This window comes from Elephantulus edwardii, unplaced genomic scaffold, assembly GCF_000299155.1.
Source record: "Elephantulus edwardii isolate Elephantulus edwardi_28Jun2011 unplaced genomic scaffold, EleEdw1.0 scaffold00074, whole genome shotgun sequence".
Lineage (NCBI taxonomy): Eukaryota > Metazoa > Chordata > Mammalia > Macroscelidea > Macroscelididae > Elephantulus > Elephantulus edwardii.
The window spans coordinates 12,302,148-12,324,716 of record NW_006399824.1 but is presented as its reverse complement, the minus strand read 5'-3'; the positions used below and the strand labels follow the sequence as shown (position 1 = coordinate 12,324,716).

The 22,569-nt window shown below is 36.1% G+C and overlaps 1 protein-coding gene across 1 annotated transcript in view; it reads right to left on the bottom strand.

Annotated features, from left to right (window-relative positions):
- The window catches only part of JMJD1C (jumonji domain containing 1C), a 317,954-nt gene that overhangs the window by 109,118 nt on the left and 186,267 nt on the right, over positions 1–22,569 (bottom strand). The window contains exon 3 of the mRNA XM_006889056.1: positions 553–666. Coding sequence (XP_006889118.1) covers positions 553–666 — 114 coding nt within the window. The remainder of the gene's footprint in view (positions 1–552; positions 667–22,569) is intronic.

The following is a 22,569-nucleotide window of genomic DNA, read 5'->3' as shown; positions in this document are numbered from 1 at the left end:
TTGGTCAAAATTTTTTATACTTTAAAATGTTGATAGAAATTTCCCCCCCACTTGGTTTAGATCTAACAACACATTATAAGAGAGTTTTCCAATGAGATGGATCTGTATTTACAGTTTACACTACAAATGAAATTTTACAAATACAAACAGTGACTACCTCCAGAACACTTTGCCATGAAATAAATTAACTGCAATTACGCTAAACTGATATACACAAATACTACTTTTATTTAATTATACGGAATAATGCAAAAATCTTAAAAGTTTTAGAGCTGGAGACAAAAACTAATTTAAAATTAAGTTTTTATAGTGGCAGAAATACTTATTGATTCAGTACTCCTGAGGACAGAATGCTGTTTTGGCTCACAATATAAGCTCAATATTTATTTGTTGAGAAAATAAATTAGTCTCTACTCAAAAATCTATTGAATGTAATGAGCTATTTTCAAACTAGAAGTTAGTGAAAATTAAATTTATTAAAAGAAAAAGAAATTTGAATAGCAATACAGTTTAATGAATCCTTAATTTTAGAAATAAACTACTGTTTCTTACCTGGTAGGGTTGAAAGGCACTATCTTCAGTTAAAAATTCCAATTGTTTATCTACAAGGAATTCTACTGCAGTGAATGAACTAGGGACACTTTTTCCAACCAGGGCTTTGAAAGTCTGTTAAAAAAAAAAAAATTTTTTTTTTCAATGATTTTCGAGGTTGTATCTTCAAAATACAGAGATATATATAAATGCATTGGCTTTAGTTATAATGGCCTTATCATAATAAACATTAACTTTAATATTATAAAGTAACAATTTTAGCCAAATGATAAGACAATTATCCACTGAAAAGCAATAGAACAATATATGAACTATAAAAAAAATTCAGCATAGTAAATCCTAAACGGTTTTTTTTTAAAGGCAGATCCAATCAAATATATACACACACATATATAAAAAATATTAACATGAGATGCCTTTTAAAAACATAAACAAGGCTTGGATAACATATCTATATATTTACCCAGCTGCTGTTTTTTTTCATACCTTGAGTATTCCTTCTAAAACTGAGTAGTCATGGCTAAAATAACACTACTTTTTTTCTAGCTCATTCACAAGAAACAGGATTTTAAATGATCAGGATGCATCTGGTCTTTTAACTCCACCCCTTGTTCTTCCCACCCCCGCCCCTGCCCCAAGCACAAATAAAAATCCAGCTGCTTCAGTAAGAGAGCACTAGTGGGGGAAGGGAACAGGAAGAAAACAGGGAGTTATGAGGTACAACACAGCCCAAGTTTCTCCTTGTCTTATTACCATTTCCCTCCCTTTCAAGTGAATGTAAGGTCATTTGATTTTTTCCCCCTCCAAAGATTTCTCTCCCCCTCCCAAAAGGTATTACTCATGGTGGGAGAAGAGGGTGAGCAGAGGAGGAAGAAAGAAGAAAATACAATTCCAACTACACTTAATTTTTAAGAAAGCCTGAATGTCTTATATAGAACATAAACACAGAAACAAAATTCCACCATCTTAGATAGTGACCTAACTAGAAAATAATCAAAGTTGGGGAAAGAGCATCTAAATTACCAACACTTTTTTGCCTAAAAGAACCATTTGGATACAAATCAAAGCTGCTGGCACAGACAGTAAAAACCCCCAGGAGTTCCAAAGCCATTGTGTTTTCTCCATTTCTGTGTCTTAAGGAAATGGAACTTCTTGCTAATCACAACTAATAAACACACTGGGGGAAGAGGGTAAATGTTAGTAACTGGCTCTCTCAGACTTAATTTCTGTATTTAAGAAAGTCTTCCTGAAAAACTAAATTCGGCTCTTTGCAGAGTTTTTTTAATAGTATATTCTGAAAAGATTTAGGATAAATAAGTAGAAAAGCTTTATTTCTAAACTATACCATAAAATGAAACAGATTCATTTTTAAAATAATGTACAGAAAAATCTAATCACAGTAACAACCTTTATCCTAGGCCAACCTCTTAAATAGTAGCACACAAAAATTCTTATTCTTTGGTTAACAAATTACATTAAAAAACAGAAGCCTTCATATTATTTATTAGCTGTCTCCAACCACTACTGTCACCTAACATTTCCCATTGATGAAGACAAACTCCTAAAATTAGCATTTGTATAATTTGAATTATTTTATCTAGCAAGTAACTAAAACTCTGATATTTTATTTAGGTTTTAAAATGCCTCTCTCTATATGACTAATCTATGTAACATGAAGTATGAATTCAGCTATTATCTACAATAAACAATCTTTTCTCACATTTTAATCTCAATTTTTAATTTTTTTTGTAAATGGAAAACACTGGCATGTTCTCAAGAGGGCTTTTAATCACTGAACTTTATTAAATCCTCTCTTTCAAACAGTACCTCGTTATTTGGGTCAACTCCTGAAGGTTAACAGAAAGGTCCACAAAAGATACTATCTAAGTGGCTAGAGATAAAATTCAATTAAGTAGAATTTGAAAAAGAAATAAACTTTTCTAGCCTGAGTGCCTCTTTCTTATACAAATAATACAAGTGGCTTGCATTTCCTATGAGAGACCTAGTAATTTTATAATTAAAAAGGATTCTGAAGAGATTCTCTACTTTTTAATGTTAAGTCAGAATTTTAAAGATACTTTTGTGGTTAAAAAAGTAACATTTCAAGTTGGTAGAATTGAGACATCTTAAGAATAAAGAGAGTAATTAATAATGATAATTAATTTTAAGAACACCAATTTCTGATACTTGAACACTTAAAAATTTATCTAAAAAGAACATTGTTTCTTAATAGCAAATATAAAAGCCAGAACTTAAGATATGGTATTTAAACTACAAGTATGTTCTAACTAAGTATAGATAAACACTTTTACAGTACTCCCTAAAGAAATGTTTCAACATGTATTAAAGCAGCAAACTGAAAACGTGTGACTGATCTCACTGAAAAATTCAAGGAAGGCAACATATTAAAGAATCTAGTTGCAATACATCTTGATATTTTTAAAAGTAATAAAGTATTCCATTTCTGTACACAGTAGAGCACATTTCAAAATACTATCTTAACATTTTAAAATACTTATTCAAGCAAAAGCAAATGGTTGCTGTAACTTTAAAAAATAATCTGTAGTAAATGTAAGTATTTCACAGGCCTAAGAGCACTGAAATGAAAAGAAACTAGAACTCATGCATAACTAAGTAATTCAAGATTTTAAAGATGTATCTTTCTAAGAGGAACTTCTACAGCCTAAGGGGAAGCAATGAACTGCCATCTGATGAGAGTCACAGTAGAACATGGCCCTAATCACAAAAAGGCTATTATTCAAATGCTGAAGGAAGTCTTTGAATTTCCAAGTGAAAATTGCCATTTAAAGAGAATATTCATACATATACTTTCAGTAATAATTCTTTAAGGTCTTTTGTCAGTGTTATCCATACTTTAAAAATAGTCTATACCAAAATAAAGAGTTAAAGAGGCTGCATTTTTAGTAGGGCCTACCAAGCCATAGGAAGAATGCTTAGAACAACTGTATCCTGTTTGAGGCTCCATGCTGCACCACATTCCATTCACATGAGGAAGAGGCCAACAGATGAGCCCTCCCCGAAAAAAACATTTTTAAAATAAATCAGCTACAGCTCTCAAACACAACTCAGCTGCTCAAACAAACCATGTTAAAGCTCACCACTGAACAGGAAATTCAAGGAGTTTATGTTAGCAGTCTGAGTTTCTAACAATCTCCAGTTAACATTTAATAATTCATTTTCCAAGTAAAAATTCAGACTCATTAACTAAAATATGCCAAAATAAACCTAGCTATATGAAAACAATGAAGCAGGAAACAATCTAAATAACATTTTAGAAGTCAAGGTTTTGTATACTTAAAAAAAAAAAAACAACAAAAAACAGAAAACCACAAGTAAAAGGACTGAAGTGACCTGAAAGAACAAAGTCCAAATTCCCACCCAATCAAGTCTATTGAAAAACACTATGCTGTTAGAAAACAAGTTGGGGGGTGGGGAAGGGAATATAACACTCAAACCCCCTCAAAAAACATCCCCCTTCCCTGGAAATATAGTAAAAAATCACAAATCTGAAAAGGTTTTTGACGTAACACTTTAAATTGTTAAACTCTTTTCTAAAATACTAATTTTTTACAAGGTTATGAAATTATTATACACACAATAAAGCTTTCAAGCAAATAGAAGTTAAAAATTCCTAAAACTAAGCACTGAGCCTCGATCTTAAAAAAGCAGTGGGCTTGATTCTTAAGGCTGAGAAACAAAACCAAATGTAAATTAGGACAAAAGAAAAAGGAAGCAGAAAAAATACAAACCGTACTTTGTTCTTGAGAATTTGAAAGTATCCTTAAATCTCAGAAATCCACGACACAGATTTAAAGGTCAAGAAGTGTAAGTGACGAGTCCATTTTTTCCCCCTCAAGCAGTATTTTATTTTTTAAATCTATCATAAATTCTTCTTTAGTCTTCAAAAACGGTAAAACCCAAGCATTTCTGAGCTCACTTGCAGCGTCGACATTGTATAATAAGAAAAGCCAAGACCACAGAACGAAGCAAAAGCTGTAACCTAACAAGTCTCCGACGAGCAAATGACGATTTTCTGTCTGCTCCGGTTCAGCGCTGGCAGTGATGAGGATTACAACTCGCTCTTTGTCATCAGCACTGTGGTGTTAACGACTAAGAAATCCTGCAGCTGAAGCACTACTGCATCCTCCGATCTGGGTCAGGATAATTTCTCCCGAGGTCGCTTACATAACCAGTAAGATACTCCAAATAGAGAGAACAGCCATCCATCAAGCTAGAGAAAACCTTTCCCACTGTACTCTGTGTAGAAACACACTGCAGTAGCTTCCAAGAGTGCAGACACCCAAATGAGAACTGAGTACTTGGCTTAGGACACACTGAGAGAAGGGAAGAGGCGGTGCTCTGTAAACTGTAACTAATCCCCCGTCACAGGTGCTGATGGAGTCACTTCCAGCACGAGTCACATTACTAGTGATTACTCATTTGGCTGCGGCCATAGAGACAGGCTCATAATTTTAACTACAGACAAAGACAGACTAGTGGTGAGACTGAGAGCTTAAGTTTACTGTCTCCTACATAAAGGAAATGAAAATGCAATGTCTTTGCTGTTCATATTTCCCAAGGTGGAAGAGTGAAGAAAACAAGTAAGTATCTCTCAAGTGGGTAAAAATAAAGAATAGCTTTAAAACATCAGAAATATTTTTAGTGTGTTTCAAGCAGAAAGTTTTCGGTTTAACCATTTTCTCTAGAAAATATACTGGTATAAAAATCAAGGAAAAACAATGTAAATATTTTTTTTATATAACTGAAACAGAAGGACATAACCAACAATCTCAAATGCATTTTAGTAAAAATAAAAACAAACCAGTATTTATTTTGGTCTTAAAAATGTCACTTCTGAAATATCTTCAATCTTAATAAAAATAATTTAATCTAGATAGATCACAGTCTGTAAGTTAAAACAAGGAAATATTTTTCTGATATTTAATATACGCTCTTAACACCTAACTACAGAGTTGTGCTCTCCAGTATATAACTAGTATTTGGCTTAAAATGAGATTTGTCCGAACAAGATGTGTGTTGTACGTGGAAAACACAAACAAACATAGGAAGGACATGTAAAAGATCTCTCATCTTTTTCTACTGATTATATATTAAAAGAATATTTTAGGTATGTTGGGTGAAATAAAATATATTAATCTTACCTGCTCTTAGAAATTTAGTCTAAGTATAAAAAATTTAAAGTATATGTGGCTTACAATTTATTTCTACTGGACAGTAGTGCTTTAGTAGCAGTCTCATTTTACAGTATACAGAAAGTTAACCTCAGCCACTCAAAAATCAAAGAACAGATAAGATGATAAATTTCATGTAGCTGTACATAACTATGAAGTCAGTGCTACCAATTTGTCAGTACAGATTTTAACCATTATAGCATACAGTTAAAATGTGATGGTTTCTGATTCAGATATTAAAATATAATTAGTGATTTATATTTTCTTGAGAAAATATGAATGAGAAAAAGGAAATAAGTTTATTAGCATCCCAAGAAACTTTGAAAATATTATCTGTAAACACAAGAAAAAGGCCTTTTACTAAAAACTTGTTCTGAAATTGGTAACACCATCTTCAATCTCAAATTTCCCAGATAGTTTTATATCACGCATGAAACAAACTTATCAAATCATGATAAAAGAAACTTTCAACCACCAGTCAATGCTATTTCTCTTTATTCAAGATTTACCACTTTCGTTTCACAGAAAACATCAGGTTACCTCCAGGAAGGACATAGTCAATTCAGTATGTAGTATAAATTGCACTAACAAAAACCCATTCTTTTAAAATGTTTAAATGAATGTAAAAAAAAAAAATAATAAAATGAACATAAAAACCAATAATTATTCTAAGAATATAGTAAAATACAGTTTTAAATATACTTACAATCAAACTAAAATAGTATTTTATAAATGCTGTCAAGTGAGTATTAAATTATAAAACCCATCCAAGTAGCTAATCATTTAGACATGAAAAGGAAATATATATGAAAAGAAAAGAATCTACATTGCCATGTGAACTATGTAATGGCTATATGCTGCTGTTGTATGTCATGAACTTGAGTTGATTCCAACTTATAGTAATGATATATGAGATATATGGCATCCTTATTCTGACCTCCAGACAAAAAAAAAAATTAAAAATCAAGTGCTTGATATAGGGATGTATCAAATTTTGCATTTTAATGAATTTTATACTTTAATTTACAATTCATTTTATATTAGAGGATGAGTGATATCTTTCACAAGATTCATCTTCCCATCTGATAAATTTTCATGTATATCTACTTATGATATAAACTTGAAAACAGCTACTTACTTTTTCAATTATCAGTTGCCTATAAAACAGTACACAGAACTAAACTTAATGACTAAACTATTACAATCAATATTCATATAATCCTAGTAACAGACGATTAATCTTTATACAATGTAATTACATTAAAAAGTATATAGTTTTTAAAAAGTATTTCTGACGTGCTTCTCTACTACATAAAAACATACAATCAATTTTTGACATATAGGTACAATGCAAAGAAATGCAACTAGTTGCAAACAACAATTACTTTTTTAGTATTCAAACTGTACCTTGACACATTTCTATAAATAAATAAATAGCAGTTTGGTTCGTTTTCAATACAAACAAAAAGGGTGTAGTAATGATATAGAGTGTGTTCCTTTAGGCAAGGATGGCGAAACTTCCTCTCACACACCTTGGGCATGTAGTTAAGATGAGGCTATCTCCTAGAGAGTGACAAATTTGGAAAGTGAGGGTCAGCAAAAGGAAGAAAGACCCTCAACAAGATGTACTGGCAGAGCAACTGCAGCAATGAGTCTGAGGATGGCACAGGATAGGATGGGCTTAACTTTGTTCATAAGGTTGCTCTGAGTTTACCTAACAAGAACAACTTGGAAATAAACATACATTGATCTGTTTTGTCATCAAGTCTCTTTGTCTCATTCGCATTTTTAAGAAAAAATGTACCTGTTTATAGAGTATTTAGTTCCTTAAACTGAGACTTTCATGGTTATACTTTCTTAGATGGATTAAGGAAAAGAAAGTGAAAAATTAAATTACAGTTAATTTTTTCTTTCTCTTTTAGGAAGGAGGGAGGGCAGGGTGGAGTAAGAAGGGGCTGAAGTTTGAAAGACCTTTCCTGGCACCTAAACCATGCTAGGGGGAAGAGGAAACTACTCCAGTTACTGCCCAGAAATACACATCTCTGACTTCCTTCCTTTTTAGTTGGTCTCTAAGTTACAAGCTGGGTGAAATCAACAGAGGTGGAAAGTAAACAGAGGCTAAAAAGACAGCAACACTGTATGGCTATGGGGAGGGGGGGAATCTGTTCCTCTTATTAATTAAGAATATTTTATGTAACAAAAGAATATTTTATGTAACAATCAAGAGTTCAAATGCCACTTGTGTTCCATTTATCTTGGCCATGCAAAAAAATAAATGCATCCTACACACACACCTACACACACACACACACACCCCTACACAAATCAGTAGAATTTTGAGGTAAAAAACCAAACAAACCTCTGTGTTAAATGACATGATACTATTAATCAAAAAGAATGGAGCCCTAGTGTTGTCTCTCCAATTACATGCTATCCATCAGAGAGCAGGACAATGACTTAAGGATGACAGAAGAAATACTGGTGCCTTTGAGCTGTGATGCTAGACAAAAGTATTGAAGATACAATAGAGAGGCAAACAAATAGATCTTAGAGAGGGTGAAACCAAGTTTCTCCTTGGAGACAAGGATTTTTGAAGCTCTGTCTCACATACTTTGGGCACATGGCCCGGAAGACCCAGTGCCTGAAGAAGGAAATCATGCTTGGACAGTGCAGGAGAGGAAGAGCCTGATGAGATGGGTTGATACAATAACTGGGGTGTTGGGCTTAGGTGATCTGAGTCAGTAAGACAGGCTCAGGATGGGGCAGGGTTCAGAGCTGTTGTACACAGGGTTGCTATGAGTGCAGGCAGTTAGACAGCACATAACAACATCACTACCACAAGTGGTGCACTGGTGGACCTGTGCTATGACCTGCACTATGCATCCCCAATGCACGTGGTTCCGATCTGCCAACTGTTCCAAGGGAGAAGGACAGGCAATCACCTGCCATGCAATTAATTGCCTCTGACAATCCTCTGGAGGGTCAGCTAAGGGTCGGTCCTGACTCGATGGTACTCAACAAAAACAACAACAAAAAAGTGCTGGTGTATTATAGAGCTCTGCAGTGGCCTAACGGCACAGAGCTGCACTGTCATCTTAGAGGAATGCTGTGCTCGAGAAAAGGATGGGCAATCTCTTCCCTGGCAATTTACTGCTTCTGAAAATCTGCTGGACGGCACAAAACATAGTTAAAAGTTAATTTTGTCTTGATTTACATAAGTATGCTCAGATTCAGGATAATATTCAATATGCTATTTTGTTCTATGTTGCTAAATGTCATTAACTTAGCTTCGACTCATGGTGATATTACGTGCTAAAGAACTAAATACTGCCTGGTTTTGTGCCATCTTCACAAACACTGATATTTCTGAGCCCATAATTCTACTTCAGTATCAGTTTTAGACACTGTCAACTGAATGGCAATTCACAGTGACCCTAAGAAAAACAGATCAAAATCCTGCCATGTTCATAATCTCCACTGTGCTCAAGCCTACTGATTGCAGTTACTATTTCCAGCTTCTGAAAACCTCTTAGAGGGGCAGGGTTTGTTGGTTTTGACTAATGGCAAAGAAAGAATGAAGCCAAATTAGGTTATTTATTGATATAATTTTTAAAAGTTGAGATGGATTGATACAGTAACTAGGGCAATGGAGGTAGGTATATAGGAAACAGTGAGACCAGCTCAGGAGGGGGCAGGCTTCAAGGCTGCTGTACTAAGAGTCACAGGCACGTAAGAGTCGCAGGCAACTCGACAGCACAAAACAACAAAAACATTAAAATTTGAGTTTTATAAAAAAATTAAAATAATCAAGTCTAATTATATTTTGCTTTGGTTACACAAAGTTTGATTATTTTGCTCAATTTAATGTATTATAAATAATACTATTATAAAAACATATTTTGAAAAATTAAATAAACTGATGTGTTTAAATAATGTAAAAATTGTGAATAAGGACTAGTTAAAAGAGTAAAGAATGTACTCCTAGGAAGGAGAGAAAGAGCAGCAATGATTGTATATAGTTCTTTAAAAGGTTACATAACCTTGAAAGGAAGTATCCTTTTAAGTAAAAAGTGTAAGCAGGACAGTGAAGAAAGAATACATGTCTGACAGGTCAGCCCTTCAAAACTGAAGAAGACTTATGCAGTACTAAGATTCTTATATACAGAAGTATCAAAGAAGAATTGTCAAGGCTGTCTCTGAACGAAGCCATTTCTGACTTTAATATAGAATATATAAAACATTAAGAGTCTTTTTTCAGTTCTCAAATTCTAACACTTTCTTTGCCAAGTCACTTTATGTTTAATTACAAAGTGTAGATTAGCAAGATGCAGTCAAATTTTTCATAAACAGTTATTTGTGCATACAAAATAAAAAAGTTCAAAAAATACTACTAAATGTTCATTTCTTATTCACACAAAGTGGCACAATTAAAACAAATAGTTACCATTTTTCAGATAGATTAATTAAGCAAGTAGCCTACTTTGCATGAGCAATTCAAAACTCTATGTAAAGCTTCTATGGATCCTCTCTGTAATCTACACATTATCTTTTATGGTGAAAAAGCAAACAGAATTTTGCAGGGCTAAGAAATATTACACAATTAAATCAAGGCAGTCAATAAATGCAAAATGTGTTAAAATTATAGTAATTGAAAAAGAAATTTAAAGTTCAGCTGAAACAAACTATCTTATAGGAGCAAGCTTGTGACCAGTCAAGCATACCAACCTCAGAGAGAAACCTTACGTTTGCTTATATGTAGGCGCATGCACTTTTTTGGGGGTAAAATAAACTTTAAAATATATTTTTAATTTTTCCTAATTAATTGTTTATATACTTAAAAACTTGAATTCGATAGCTATTTTCTTACCGCTTTCCTTCCATTCCCATTAGGCAAATATCTTTTTATAATGCAGCATGTCAATAAAGGCCAACAATTATTACTCTATTCCTTCCTTGTTTTTAAGACAAAGCAAACTTTCATGATGTCAGCATTAAGTACAAGTCATTTTTTCAAAATTAAAAAAGGTGGATCCAAAAGTTTTGGTTAATCCCAAAATGTATGCATTTCAGGTTGACAATGATGATTTAAACTGAAAAGCATTAAAATTTTAAATGTGGTAAGGTAATGCCAAAGTCATTGTTGTGTGTTTTTCAGTCAGAACCTGCTCACAGCTAACCACCAATAGGTTTTCAGAGGCTTTTCACATGAGATTGCTCTTGCTTATTCAATGGTTGGCTCTCTGATGTGAAACAGATGATAAAGATGACTATGAAATGAATTAAGCACGCACCTTAGTCTTCAAATTGATAACGTTGCTCTTCATTGTTTTTGAGAGGTCACTAACAGCAGAGTTGGCCAATGCAGTATGTCTGATTGCAATATGACTGCTGGTACCAACGTTGTTGATTGCTGATTCAAGCAAGATGAAATCACTGACAGGTTCAAGCCTTTCTTCATCAATCATGACTGACAGATGGCCCCGTGGTGAGGACCTTTATTTTCCTGATGTTGTAATGTAATCCATACTGAAGGCTGTAGTTCTTTTTTTTAATTTATATCTTTCCATTTTATTAAAAAGATTCATTATCAAAAATGAAATTGGTGTTTCATTATAAACATAGATCAATTGGTCATATCATCAATCCAGAAATGTTACTATATAACTCACAGGTTGATGTTGTTGTTGTTTTGTTATGTGCCGTCGAGTCGCTTGAGACTCGTAGCGACCCTATGTACAACAGCCCTAAACTCCGCTCTGTCCTGTGCCAATCGCACTGTCTCTGACACTCCCATCTCAATTATCCCAGTCATTGAATCAATCCACCTCATAGAGGGCCTTCCTCTCCTGCACTGTCCCTCCACCCTCCCAAGCATGATGTCCCTCTCCAAGGACCGGTCTCTCCTCACAACATGTCCAAAATATGTTAGACAGAGCCTCAGAATCCTTGCCTCCAAGGAGCCACCCAGTTTAACCCTTTCCAGGACAAATCTGTTTGTTTTCCTAGCAGTCCATGGTATTCTCAATACTCTTCTCCAGCACCACAGCTCAAAGGCATCAATTCTCCTTCTATCCTCCTTGGTTGATGTTAGATAGTAAAAATAAGTATTTGAAAGCACTAATGGTCACACAGTATTCTAGAAGCTCACTGCATTTACCAGTATTTCTAAAGATGAAAATTATAGTGACTAGGCACAGGTACATAAGAGCTTTACTGTGCTACTGCCAACAAATTTTATGTAATTAAATAGTCCTATTTTTGTTAAATAATTTAAATATCCTCTTCATAACATAGCAACCTTAGTATTTTTGATGTGCATTCTTAATATTCTTTCTGCAGCAAGTATTCCAAATCCTCCCTTTCTGCAACAAGGTTGTGTCATCTACATTTAATGCAGGTTGTTAAGTCTTTCTCTCATCCAGCTGCTACATTCCTCTTCATAGAATGCAGTTCAATGAATTATTTGCTCAGCATATAGACTGAATAGGTATGGAGAAAGGACACATCCTGAAGCATACTCTTCATGATTTTAAATCATTCAGTGTTCCCTTGCTGTTTGGACAACAGCTTCTTGATCTAGGTATAGATTTCTTTTGAGTACAACTGTGTGTTCTGGGATTCCAATTCTTCTCAATGTTAGCAATAATTAATTATGATCCACACAGTCAAATGTCTTTGCATAGTTAATAAAACAAAGGCTTTCTTCTGCTATTATTTTCTGCTTTCCAAGATCCATCTAACACTCACAATGATATCCCTGGCCTTCTATATCCAGCTTGAACTTCTGGCAGTTCACTGTCAGTGTAACGTTCTAGATGAATTTGGATGATCTTCAGCAATATTTTGTTTTCATATGATACTAATAATACTGTTCTCTAGTTTTCATATTCTATTGGGTCACTGTTCTTAAAAATGCAAACAAATATGGATCTCTTCCAGGCAGCTGTCCTCCAAATTTCCTGGCATAGATCAGAGAGCACACCCAGTGCTGCTGCAGTTGTTAGTTGAAACATGTCAACTGATATCCCATTGATACCTGGGCCTTATCTTTTTGCCAATGCCTTCAGTAGGGCTTGAACTTCATCCTTCATTACCACTGGCTCTTATTTGTATGGTACTTCCTGAAATTTGTTCAATGTCATCCAATTCTTTTTGATACAGTAACTCTGGGTAGTCCTTCCATCTCTTTTTGATGCTTCTTGGATCATTCAGGATTTTGCCCATAGTATCTCTCAGTGCTGCAAATTGAGGCTTGAGGTTTCAATTTTTTTATCAGCTTGAGAAATGCCTTGTGAGGTCCTCTCTTTTTATTCTCTTACTCCCGCTCTACACACATTTCATTATATCTTGCTTTGTCTTCTTGAGCAGCCAGCCCTTTGAAATACTCTTTTCAGCTATTTTACTTCATCATCTCTTCCTTTTGTTTTGGCTTCTCAATGCTCTAATGCAATTTTCATGGTTTCTCGGTTTGAATCCACCAGCTAGAATGGACAATCTCCTACTGTGTGATTTACTGTCTCTGAAAACGAGTTGCAGGGTCAACTATGAGTCGGTTGCAGTTTTACAATACACAACAACAAACAAAAACTAGTTCAAAAATTCTATAAACAATATTATACCAATGGACTGCACAACCTCACAAAGGCCACCCTAGCTCTACTAAATCACAAATGCTAGTATTTTAGTCAAGCAATCCATGCTTTAACAAGTCCTTAAGTAACTCTCACACATTTTAAAGATTTGTAACCAATGGCCTAGGGCAAGCCTTAACCTCCTGGGGTCAGACGCTTCAGAATCCAATGAACATTACATCTCTGAAGCAAACACACTATTTTTCCCACCATTTCAAGATCATTTCAAGAATATACACGTATACAGGGAAGATTTTCGGTTAGCAGTTTAACTCCCTAAGGACTAAACCACTACAGCTCTCTATTAATTCCAATCTTAATCTAAATCTATTGATGAAGTTCTCCTCCAAAAAATAAACAGAAAAACCTAAAAATCCACTGCCATCAAACTGATTCCAGTTCATGGTTACCTTCAGTAAAGTTTCCAGTATATCAATAAATCTCAATGCAAGTAGACTCCCTCATCTTTCTTCTTTGGGGAGTGACTGCTAGGTTCAAATTACCAACCTTTCTTTCGGTTACCAGTTCAATATGTAATCCACTACATCACCAGGCTCCTTTAACTTTAAACTAACTTTCAGTGTTAATCCAGAAGTTTAGTCAGCTTTGGAAACCACTTCTTCTGGAGACCATGAATCCCAATTAAGAACATCTGGCTCAGAGTGAATGTATGTCAGAGTGGAGTGTTTAGGCCAAAACTAAGACATTCTCTCGAGAGATATAGCTCCTTGTTATTTTGCTCTCTCATCCTCCTACATTCTCAGGAAGCACAGGATCTTTAAATAGCCTGCCAATAGTTTATATTGGCAAACTGCCTGATCTCAGTGTGAGGCTATTTGAACCATACAGAGGCTCTTTAAACTCAACCCAATTTTATATACCAAGCTTCCAAAGTTGAATAACCTAGGGCTAGAAGAGGTACACTCTTTGGTGTTATGCTCTATTTAGGGATTTTCTAACTTCCTAAAATTCACATCAGGTAGCTGAAAGTAGCACTGCTGCTTCCCCAGATTACAGTAAAAACTAGAACACAGATCTAACATTAAACACGGTAATTGCAAAGGTAGTTTCTTCTTAATACTGAAAAAGCATGAGGATTTATAGTAAGAAGAACAAAAAAAATTCACAAGACATAAAGAGCCAGAAACCTGGTTAATTATTTAACAAAAGATTTCAAGGCTGATTTAAATTGCCTATGAAACAGCAGGAGCCTAGAGCCTGAAGGGGGTAGGATGGGGGATGTGAGGGAATCTCCAGGTCACATGAACAATTAACCTGGAATGAACTAGATCAGGTTTGTAGTTCTGAGTTGAATCTTCCAAATCATGCAAGAGTCTTCTCTGTTTTAGCAAACACTGTTAAAATTTTTAAAAAATAAATCTAAGATTACGATGTCTTGAGATCCAGCAAACATAGAAGAAATGATAAGCTTCTAATTTTGAAATACGAAAATTTTTGCTAATAGTAAACTACGCTCTCAGTCTACAAGCTTAAATAATTAAAGTCCATAGCTATTAATTATTGTTTTAACTACTGAAAATTTACTAAGCACATATAATGCACTACCCACTGTGTATGTATTATATTCAGGAAAGTAAAAATTATCAGTATTTTAGTAAGTCCAGCGTCTATCTAAGTAAGAATGAAGGATAACTGTTCTTGTATGTTTAGTTTCTGAAAGGCTACTCCTAACGTATGGCACAACATACCCATAAGACACACATACATCTCAACTCCCTTCCATCCTTCAGGCATTCACTAATATAACTGGTAGTAAAACCTGCTAGACAACTTTTAATGCAAAAATGGATTGTTGTTGAGTACTTTCCAATGGGGACCTATTCATGCCTGACCTTCCTGAAGCTTTTTAAAGGTAGTTTAATCACGAGAGAAGAATGCCCCTCTTTCTCCTCCTTAGCAGTTTGTCAGCAATTTAATGGATGAAACATGGTGTCTCAAAAACAAAACCAAAGACACTATTTGATTCAAGCCGTACAAACACAAAATGCAATGCCAGGTGACTTAGCTCCAACTTAGGAAGACTCTCTATCAGATTAACAAGACTGTAATTCTTAGCCCCAGGAAACAGTGTACCATGCCACAGTGTTAAGACTGATGGGATCAAACTGCCAAGCTTTTCTTTGTTCTTAGGTGTCATGGTGTGCATTAAAACTCACAACCATCCTGTGAACAACAGATGGAAATTATGCTTTATCCTGCACCATGCTTGCCATCATTGACATGTTCAAGCCCACTAATACTTGACTGTCAGTTTAGAGACCAAGGTGCAACCTGATCCAGGTCATGGTCTTCATAATTACTTGCTATGCATCAGAGAGCTGGACAGTGACTAAGGATGGCAGAAAACAAATTGATGCCTTTGAGTGGTGGTGATACAGAAGAGTCATGAACACACCATGGGCCACCAAGAAAACAAGTTAAGTCTGTCTTGGACAGAGTGAAAATAAGTTTCTCCTTGGAGGCTAGGATTTTGAAGCTCCGACTCACATACTTTGGATGGAACCTTGGAGAAGGAAATCATGTTTGAAAGGGTGGAGGGACAGTGCAGGAGAGGAAGATCCCAGATGAGATGGACTGGTACAGTAACTAGGGTAATGGGGGTGATGTTGGAGTCAGTGAGACTGGCTCAGGACAGGGCAAGCTTCAGAGCTGTTATACACAGGGTCACTATCAGTTGCAGGCAATTTGACTACACTTAACAACAACAGCATTACTTGCATTTTTATGTCAACCTAATTTCATTGCAAAATTAGTTTAATTACATTGCCTTTAATTTCATCACTTCTCCTTGACTGACCCATATACAGTTTTTGTTACATGTTAAGCTGAATACAAATCACAGAGACTCTTATGAACAAGAGATCTGTACCTTTGTCCTATTCAGTGCCATCCTCTCATCATCTCTGACACAACTGAGCCTACTGTATAGCAACTAGGTCAATTAATCTCACAGAAGGTTTTCCTTCCTATCACTGACCTTTCCAAGCATGATGTCCCTTTCTAAGGAATCACCCCTCTAAATAATATACCTGAAGTATGTGAGATGAAGCTTCACCATCCTTGCCTCAAAGGAGCACTCTGGTTATACTTTCTCTAAGACATCTATTTGTTCTTTTGGCAGTCCATGGGATAGTCAGGACTATTTTTCAATAATACAATTCCAGAGCATCGATTCTTCTTCTATCATCCTTACTCACCATCCAGGAAATAAATGGAAAGACCATGGCTAACTCAGGCACACTTTAGCCTTCAAACTAACATCACCGCTATGCAGTACATTCAAAGATTTCTTGAAAGATGGTGCCAAGGTTGTTAATTATAAATCCAAGCAAGATGAAACTGCTGACAATTTCAAACTTTTCTCCATTATGATGATGCTACCTATCAGTCTCGTGGTAAGAAATTTTGTCTTTTTTTTATTTTGATATCTACTCTTTTATAAATATAATCTATTATAATCTTTGATCTTCTGCACCAAGTATTTTAAGTCCTCCTCACTTTCAGTAAGCAAAATTTTATCATTTGCATGACACACACTGATGATGAGTTTACTCCTATCCTAATGTCAACTTTTTCTTCTTAAGAGTTCAGCATCTCAAATCATTTTCTAAGCATAAAAATGAGTAAGTATAGAGAAAGGATATAGCCAAAATGCACACCTTACTTGAATTTAAATCATGTTGTGTTCCCTTACTCTATTCATACAACTTCTCGGTCTAGATACAGGTTTTGTATGAACATGATTATAAGTTCTGGAATTCCTATTCTTCTTAATATTAACAACAGTTTGTTTGATCCACACACTCCAATTTCTCTGCATAGTCAATAAAACACAATCAAAAAACCATTCTTCTAGTGTTCCCTGTTTCTACAAAGACATGTCAGACACCAACAATAATATATCCCTGGTGCCACAATCTCTTATATATCCATCCTGAACTTCTGGCAGTTCTCTGACAACATACTGTTCTTGTGAATATTTTGTTTGAGTGTTACTGTTTGATAATTTCCGCATTCTGTTGGATCAGATTTCTTGGCAATGGGAACAAATGAGAGTATCTTCCAGTCAGTCAGTCAAGTTGATGTCCTCCTAACTTTCTGGCACAGTCGGGAAAGCATGCCCAGCTGAAACATGCCAACTGGCATCTCATTGATTCCTGGGGTCTTATTTTTGCCAATGCGTTCAGTACAGCTTGAACTTAGACATTATCATTGGCACTTCATCATATGGTACTTCCTCAAATATTTCCATGTCAAGCAAATTTTTTTGGTACACTGACGCTGTATTCCCTCCATCTTCTTTTGATGATTTCTGGATCATTCTAGAGTTTGCCAATAGCATCTATCAGTATTGCAACTCAAGGCTTGACTTTGTTTTTCAGTTCTCTCAGACTGAGAAATCTTGTGCCAGTTCTCCACTTTTTATTCTCTTACTCCAGCTCTTTGTATATTTCACTATAGTATTCTGTCTTCTCAAGGTATGCTTTAAAGTTTTCTGTCCATCTCTTCCTTGCACCTTTTCAACACTCTAATGCAAATTTCCAAGTGTGTTCTAACATCCATTTTGGTTTTTTTCTTTCTTCTCAGTCTGTGTAATGACCTTTTTACTCTCTTGATGAATGAAATCCTTGATCCCACCCTCATTAGTGGCTCAAAGTAGAGTGTTACCAGGTATGTTAAAATAATTGGCTACTTTTAGCTTAAAAGTTTTCACATACTTCCATATATTAAAATATTAGAGTAGAAAATCTACACCTGAATGGATTTATTTTGTTTTTTAAAAGAAGTATTTAGGGAGTTTAGAAACTTCATTAAATTATTTGGAAAACTGTATTAATGTGAGGGTTTTTTCCCATGGAAATAAGATTAATATGTTTTATTGTTGTTGTTGTTATGTGCCATCGAGTCGTTTGTGACTCATAGCAACCCTATGTACAACAGCTCTAAATGCTGTTCTATCCTGTGCCAACCTTGCCATCTAAAACGCACTTATTCCTATCGCTCAAATCACAGAATTGATCCATCTCACCAAAGGTCTTCCTCTCCTTCGCCATCCCTCCACTTTGCCAAACATGATGTCCCTCTTCAAGGACCAGTCCCTCCTTGCAACATGCCCAAAGTATGTCAGACAAAGCTTCAGAGTCCTTGACTCCAAGGAGCATTCTGGCTTCACCTTCTCTAGGACAAACCTGTTTGTTCTCCTCTCAGTCCATGGTATATTCAACATTCTTCTCCAGCACGACAGCTCAAAGGCATCAATTCTCTTTCTATCAACCCTATTCACTGTCCAACTCTCTGATGCATAGCACGTAATTGCTTGCAAAGACTATAGCCCGGATCAGGCACACCTTAGTCTCCAGCCTGACACCGTTGCTCTTCAGTACTTTTGAGATCCCTCACAGCTGACTTTCCCAATGCAATTCGTCTCTTGATTTCCTGGCTTCTGTTACCAAGAGTGTTGATTGTGGAGCCAAGCAAACTAAAACTGTCAATGATCTCAATCTCTTTACCGTCCATACTGATGCTGCCAATTGGCCCAGTGGTGAGAATCTTTGTTTTCTTGATGTTGAGTTTCAATCCATATAGGAGGCTGCAATCCTTGACCCTCTGTAGCAAGCGCTTCAGGTCCTCCTTAATTTCAGCAAGCAGGGTTGTGTCATCTGCATAACACAGGTTGCTGATGACTCTTCCACCAATCCTGATGCCACATTCCTCTTCGTACAGCCCAGCGTCTTGGATGATCTGTTCTGCATACAGATTGAAAAGGTATGGAGACAGAACACATCCCTATTTTTTTACCTATTTTATTTATTTATTAATACATTTTATCAGAAACTCAAGAGTTTCTGAAGTAAGAAACAGTGCCCAGAAAATAAATTTGAGCCAAAACACTAAAGTTTGGATAGCCAAACTGTTAGAACCTTTATATATATTATTCCGTCACTGCCCCAGAGTTGCCCCAGGGTTTTGGAGGCTATAAACCACACAGAAGATGATTTCCCATATTCTGCCCAAGAAGCGACTGATGGATTCGAATCACAAGAGAAGATTGAAAACTCTATATGGAAAAGAACTGTGTCAAGGTTGTATCCTTTCTTCTATGTCTATTAAATCTGTATGCTGAACAAATCATCAGAGAAGCTAGATTATGAAGAAGAATGTGAGATTAGGATTGGAGGAAGACACATAAATAACTTGCATTATGTAGATGACCTAAGTTTGCATGATGAAAGTGAGAACCTGAAACATCTTTTGCAGAACATCAAAGAGTACATATAGCCTTCTATGTGGACTGTACTTCAACATCAAGAAGACAATAATCTGCACCACTGGACTGAAAAGCAACAACATGATAGATGGATAAATGACTGAAATTGTTAATAATTTTCTCTCACTTAGATACACAATCAATACCCTTGAGTACCAGCAGTTAGGATCTAGAGATGTATTGTATTAGGCAAGTTGGCTGTCAGGGACCTCTCCAAAATCCTGAATAGCAATGCTATCAGTTTAAAGACTAAAGTCTTTTCCATCACTTGTTATGTATCTGAGAGCTAGACAATGACAATAAAGATGAGAGAAAATTCGAGGCTTCTGAGTTGTGGTGTTGAAGAAGAGTACTGACTATCCCTTGAATTGCCAAAAGAACAAAGACATGTCTTAGAGAAATTGTAGCCAGGATGCTCCTTGAAGCAAAGATGGTGAAGCTCTATCTCACTACTTTGGACATACTGGTTGTTGTTATGTGCCAATAAGTTGCCTGCAACTCATAGTGCCCTATGTAAAACAGCTGTGAAACCTGTCCTATCCTGAGCCAGATGCACTGACTCCGACACACCTACCACCACTGCCCCAATTACTATATCAATCCATCTCATCCATGATCTTCCTCTCCTATGCTGTCCCCCACCATCCTCCTGAGCATAATGTCATTCTCCAAGGACTGGTTCCTCCTGGCCACGTGTGAAAGTACTCTGATGCACAGCAAATAACTGCAAAGACTGTGGCTTGGATCAGGCGCACCTTACTGTGTAGACTGACATCGGTGCCCCTTAGCACTCTGGAGAGGTTCCTAACAACTAACTTCCCATGTAACTTGACTGCTTTAGCCACAAGTGTTGATTATGGAGCCAAGAAGGCTAAATTGTTAACAATGTTACTCTCTTCTTCACCTATCATGATGCTGCCAACTGGACCAGTAATGAGAATCTTTGTTTACTTGATATTGAGAGTAAACTCATATCGAAGAGAACAGTCCTTGACATTTTGCAGCAAGGACTTGAGTTCAAGTGCTTTCATCAAGTAAGGTTGTATCATTTGCATAACATAGGTTGTTAATGAGTCTTCCTCCAATCCAGATGCTACATTCTTACATTCCTTCTCATAAAGCCATCCTCTCTAATGATCTGTTCTGCATCTAGATTGAAAAGAAATGGAAACAGAATGGATCTCTGACACACACCTTTCCTGATCTTGAACAATGAAGTGTTTCCTTACTCAGTTCTGAGGAATACTTTTAGGTTTCGCATGAGCACAACCAAGAGTTCTGGGATTCCCATTCTCCTCAAGGTCAGTCACAATCTGTTGTGATCCACACAAATGCCTTAGCATAATAAACGAAATACATTCCTCTGGGACTCTTTGCTTTCAACTAAGATCCATCTGTCATTGGTGCTAACATCTCTAGTCCTGCATCTTGTACTAAACCCAGCTTGTATTTCTGGTAGTTCCCTGCCAATGTACTGCTCCAATTTTTTCTGTATAATTTTCAGCAGGATATTACTTATGTGTGATTTTAGTGTTATTGTTCTATAATGTCCTTACTCTGTTGGGTCACTTCAGTCAGTTGGCCAGGCAGTAGTCCTCCAGATGTCTTGGCACAACCAGGTGAGTGTGTACAGAGCAGCAGCTGTTTGCTAAAATATGTCAATTGTTAATCATCAATTCCTGGGGCCTTGTTTTTTGCCAATTCCTTCAGAGTAGCCTGAACTCCCTCCTTTATCACCATTGTTTCTTGCCCATATGTAGTTTTCATTAAATTCTTTGAGTCAGCCAGTTCTTTTTGGTACAATGACTCTGTATGCTCCTACCATCTTCTTTTAATGTTTCCTGGATCATTCAATATTAAATGTGGGCATATCAACAGGAGAGACTCTTCCTTGGAAATGGACATCATGATGGAAAATGTGGACGGTCAGAAAAGAGATAAAGAAAGATCCTCAACAAGATGGACTGACACAGTGAGTGCAGTGATGGATTCAAGTGTGTTGGAGATTATGAAGATGGCTCAGGATAGGCCAGGATTCAGATCTGTTGTTCATGAGTTTGCTTTAAGTGGTACTTAACAGGCGAACACTTCACAACAAGAGAATATGGCACTTATCTAAAACAGTATCATCACAGGTAACTGCCAAAATTAAAGCTGGATTCAGAGGCGGCCATGGCACGAGTGTTATCACTGCGGGTATCAGATACATAGTGGCTGCCATCAAAGAATACCAGGAAGATGTTTCTGTTTGATGACTACACAAAGGCATTTGACTGTGTGAATCATACCAAATAATGGCAAAACTTGAGAAGCATGGGAATCCGAGAACAATTACGTTCAAGGGAAATCTATATAGAAACCAAGAAGCTGTTGTCCAACAGAGCAAGTGAACACTAGAGTTTAAAATCAGGAAAAGTGTGCATCAGAGTTGTATCCTTTCTCCATATCTACTCCATCTGTATGTTTAACATACATAAGAAGATGATTATATAAAATAATGGCATTAGCAGCAAAGAAATACTCAAGAACCTGAGCTATGCTACGAGATGACACAGTCTTGCTTTCTGAAAGTAAACTTGAAACACTTGAAGATCAAAGACTACAGTATTTAATATATATTAGAACACTTGATCGTGCTAATGAGAAACCTATACTTGGACCAGGAGGCAGTCATCAGAACAGAGCAAGGGAACACGGCATGGTTCAAAATTGAGAAGGGCGTACGCCAGGGATGCATCCTATCTCCATACCTTTTCAACCTATATGCAGAACAGATTATCCAGGAAGCTGGGCTCTATGAGGATAAATGTGGGGTCAAGATTGGTGGACGATTTATCAACAATCTGCGTCATGCAGATGACACGACCCTGCTTGCAGAAACGGA